A 5,000-nucleotide genomic window follows, 5' to 3' on the forward strand; every position below is an offset into this window, starting at 1 on the left:
AGAGAGTCAGTTTAATGTGTGCTGGAGAGACAGAGCGAGAGGAGGCAGCTTAGCGTAGTGCAGCGTAGCGTAGCGTAGCGTAGCTTAACTTAGCTTAGCACGGGTCATGGAGGACACAAGTCATATTGAGGCCAGGTGTGTGTAGGTGTGTTTAAATCTACATGCATCTTTGTGTGGGGGTGTATGCATATGTATGAGTGAGTGAGTGAATGTGTGTGTGTGTGTGTCTGTGTGTGTTTGTTTGTGCACATACATACTGTACGTGTGTGTGTGTGTGTGTGTGTGTGTGTGTGTGTGTGTGTGTGTGTGTGTGTGTTTGTATTGTGTGTGCTTGTAGTGGTTTTTTGCAGTATTTTCTGGTGAATCTGGCAGTGCTCATCCCTGTGCCCACCACCATGCCAGTCTGCAGGAGGCGGCGTGCTCTTGCGTAACATGAGCCGCCGTGCTCTCAGACAGACAGCAGGGGGCGACCCTGAGGCAGGTGGCGCCAGAGGGCTGCTGGGAATGCGGAACTGCACAGCAAGCCTGCAGAGCAGAGGTAGCAGCCTGCTTAGAGTCTGGCCCAGATCTGGCCCTGATCTGCTCCTGCCATCTGACACTAACAAACCAGGACGCAGATGTGCTTCTCAATACTTCATCTGACACTAACAGGCCAGGACGCAGATAGATAGATAGATAGATAGATAGATAGATAGATAGATAGATAGATACTTCCCCAAGGGAAAATTCAAGGTCTCAGTAGCATACAGACATCACACACAACATGCACTTACGGCAGAAAGGGTAAATCTAAGTATATACATATAACAAAACTCCACTGTACAATAGAGACAGTAGAAGATAGAACAAAAGTAGAACAAAACTTAATACTAAATATACTATATCAATTAAATTTTAAAAAGCAATTTTCAAGCATGAGGCGCTTGCAGTGAAAGGGCCAGGACTGGGCCTGTAGTTCTGTGTGCATGGTAAGGTGCTCAAGAGAGATGTGCTTGTCAATACTTCATCTGACACTAACAGACCAGGACCCAGATGTGCTTGTCAATACTTCATCTGACACTAACAGACCAGGACCCAGATGTGCTTGTCAATACTTCATCAGACCAGGACCCAGATGTGCTTCTCAATACTGCACATCTGCTTCATAGGTTGCTGCTGGAAGTGGTGTTGGTGGGTGGCCAGTAGGTGGCACTCTTCCCTCGGGCCAAAAAAGATCGATCCCAATGCCCCAGTGCTGTGACGGGGGCACTGCACTGTAGGAGATGCCGTCCTTCGGATGAGACGTTAAACCGAGGTCCTGACTCACTGTGGTCATTAAAGATTCCAATGCACTTATCGTAAAGAGTAGGGGGTTCCCCGGTGTCCTGGCTAAATTCCCAACCTGGCTCATTCAATCTGGCCCCCTAATCATCCCCCACTGTAATTGGCTCATTCACTCCCTCACTCTCCACCTCAAGCTGGTGTGTTGTGAGCGTTCTGGCGCATAATGGCTGCCGTGCATCACCCAGGTGGGTGCTACACATTGGTGGTGGTTACTAGTGAGGTCCCCCCATCCATGTGTTGTAAAGCGACCTTGGGTACCATGAAAGGCGCTATATAAGTCGAAGGTATTATTATTATTATAATTCATCAGACCAGGACGCAGATGTGCTTCTCAATACTTCATCAGACCAGGACCCAGATGTGCTTCTCAATACTTCATCAGACCAGGACCCAGATGTGCTTCTCAATACTTCATCAGACCAGGACCCAGATGTGCTTCTCAATACTTCATCAGACCAGGACCCAGATGTGCTTCTCAATACTTCATCAGACCAGGACCCAGATGTGCTTCTCAATACTTCATCAGACTAGGACCCAGATGTGCTTCTCAATACTTCATCTGTCAGTGTCCCTTTCTGAGGAGACCATAGAGGAAGGGACACTAAGAGAATATGCCAGGGAAACAAACAAACAAACAAACAAACAAATATATAAAATAAGAGAAGTGCTCTGATCTGGACCAACTAAACAAACAAACATTAAAGATGATCTACCTATGATGGAGATGAGATCCACCTCAGGCACACACACGCGTCAGATTTTGAGACACACATGTGTTCTGTTTCATTTGGCTGTTCAAACCTCTCTTCAGGCACTCTGGGTAGTGTGTGTGTGTGTGTTTGTGTGTGTGTGTGTGTGTGTGTGTGTGTGTGTGTGTGTGTGTGTGTGTGTGTGTGTGTGTGTCTTCAGGCACTCTTGTATAGACACTACTGTTTGACTTGTCACAGCTATGGCTGTGCTGATATCTCTTTTCTCCTCTCTTCTCTTTCATCTGTATCTTCTCCTCCCTCTGGCATCTTCTCCTCCCTCTACTACATCTTTCTCTCTTTTTCTCATCCTCATTCCACCCCTCTTTCACTTCTCTCTCTCTCTCCCTCTCTTTCTTCTCTTCTCTCTCCCTCCATCTATCTCTCTCTTTCTCTCTGTGTGGTGTTATCTAGTTAGCCTCCAGGTTTTTATTAGATTGATTATTTCTTTGTTTCTCTTTTTAATTTGGCGGTCTTGTATAATGTCCATTTGTATGGGTTATTGTGTTGTCCTTGTTCAAATGGAATTCTCTCTCCGTCCCTCCACACCCTCTCTCTCTCTCTCTCTCTCTCTCTCTCTCTCTCTCTCTCTCTCCCTCCGTTCCTCCACACATACTCTAACACTCTCTCTCTCCGTCTCTCCACACACACTCTAATTCTCTCTCTCTCTCTCTCTCTCTCTCTCTCTCTCTCTCTCTCCCTCCGTTCCTCCACACATACTCTAACACTCTCTCTCTCCCTCTCTCTCTCTCTCTCTCTCTCTCTCTCTCTCTCTCTCTCTCCCTCCGTTCCTCCACACATACTCTAACACTCTCTCTCTCCCTCTCTTCCTCAGGTGTTCACTACGTACTCTAATGAGGACTATGACCGGCGGAACGAGGATGTGGACCCCATGGCAGCGTCTGCAGAGTACGAGCTGGAGAAACGAGTGGAGAGGCTCGACCTGTTCCCCGTGGAGCTGGAGAAAGGTACACACAGTAGTAGTAGTAGCAGTAGTAGTAGTAGTAGTAGTATCAGTAGTAGTAGTAGTAGTAGTATCAGTAGTAGTAGTAGTAGTAGTAGTAGTAGTAGTATCAGTAGTAGTAGTATTAGTAGTAGTAGTAGTAGCAGTAGTAGTAGTATTAGTAGTAGTAGTAGTATCAGTAGTAGTAGTATTAGTAGTAGTAGTAGTATCAGTAGTAGTAGTATTAGTAGTAGTAGTAGTAGTAGCAGTAGTAGTAGTAGTAATAGTAGCAGTAGTAGTAGTAGTAGCAGTAGTAGTAGTATATTGAAGTGTTACAGAAGTGGTTGTAGGTTGTAGGATACCTTAGTGGGTATGATAGAAGCATTGAAAGGATGGACACACACACACACACACACACACACACACACACACACTCATGCATAGTGGGTATGGTAGGAGCGTTGAGTGGATGGACACACACAGAGCACACACACACAAACACACACACACACACACACACACAGACACACACACACATACACAAACACACAAACACACACACACAAACACACACACACACACACACACATGCATAGTGGATACGGTAGGAGTGTTGAATGAATGGATGGACACACACAGAGTACAGTACACATACTGTACACAAACACACACACACACACAGACACAGACACACACACACATGCATAGTGGGTACGGTAGGAACGTTGAATGGATGGACACACACTCACACACATACACACACCCTCACACTTAGTGGGTACAATAGGAGCATTGAATGAATGGGCTGTTGAAGAGAGATACTGTATTTAACCCTTTATAAACACACACACACACACACACACACACACACACACACACACACACACACACACACACACATGCATAGTGGGTACGGTAGGAGCATTGAATGGATGTGCTGTTGAAGAGAGATAATGTATTTAACTCTCTATAAACACACACACACACGCACACACACACACACACACACATGCATAGTGTGTACGGTAGGAGCATTGCATGGCTGGGCTGTTGAAGAGAGATACTGTATTTAACCCTCTATAAACTGAAGGATGAATGCATGAATGGAGATGTATATGGACACTTCTATAGTGAATAATGAATGAGCAGTACATTGGTTTAGAATGGCCTCTGTGTGGGCAGCCATTCTACTCTGCTAGCGCCTAGCAACCAAGGCCCCTTTACCCTGAACAATAGGGCAAATTATTCCCCACGCTGCGGCTAACGCTAGCCCAGGTCTGGCCCAGGTCTGGCCTGCATTCAGCCCAGACGAGGCCCTCTGTGTGAGCCGTTGTCCCAGTTTCAGATCCGAATCCCCCGCAGATTAGCCAGACTTATGATCTGCGGTGAGCAGGACGCACATCCATCGTCCTCTGTTGTCTGCGTCTGAGTGAAAAAGCATCCTTGGACTTCACAAGGTGCGACAGGGCGAAAAGTAGCATCCGTGCCTCGGTCGGTCAGTCCGTTCCGTCGGTCCTGTCCACCCATCAGAGCTGTTAAATAACACGAGCGCTCGGCGCTCGGCAGCAGGGCTGGACAGTGAGGCTCAGTGGCAGAGACAGGGGGAGTTAAAAATAGTCCGAGAGGAGATGAAGAGAGATGGAAATGAGCAGGCCTGCTCTTCCTCCAAATAAAACTCCACTCTGAAGTGAGCACACAGGTGACAGCGGAGATGCCGGCTGGTGAGAAATGAGATGGCGACGACACACACACACACACACACACACACACACACACACACACACACACACAGTCGGTAAGCAGGCTGCTGGAGGTGTCCTTGCTCCAGCGTCGCTTCAGTAGCACTGCAGGGAGGGGGGGGGGGGGGGGATTTAGTCTGTCTGTTGAGATCAGATATCAACAACAACCTTTCACCAGGTTTGAGGATTTTGCACCTTTAATGGAAATGTAATACCTCTTAGATAAGGCTGCACAATATTGGATTTCTG

General features: G+C 47.0%; 1 protein-coding gene across 1 annotated transcript in view; it reads left to right on the top strand.

The window, feature by feature from the left end:
* Window positions 1-5,000, top strand: part of ppp1r9bb (protein phosphatase 1, regulatory subunit 9Bb) — a 46,090-nt gene that overhangs the window by 31,915 nt on the left and 9,175 nt on the right. The window contains exon 2 of the mRNA XM_042085993.1: window positions 2,905-3,037. Within this exon, the coding sequence (XP_041941927.1) occupies window positions 2,905-3,037 (133 nt within the window). The remainder of the gene's footprint in view (window positions 1-2,904; window positions 3,038-5,000) is intronic.

This window comes from Alosa sapidissima, chromosome 3, assembly GCF_018492685.1.
Source record: "Alosa sapidissima isolate fAloSap1 chromosome 3, fAloSap1.pri, whole genome shotgun sequence".
Taxonomy (NCBI): Eukaryota; Metazoa; Chordata; class Actinopteri; order Clupeiformes; family Clupeidae; genus Alosa; species Alosa sapidissima.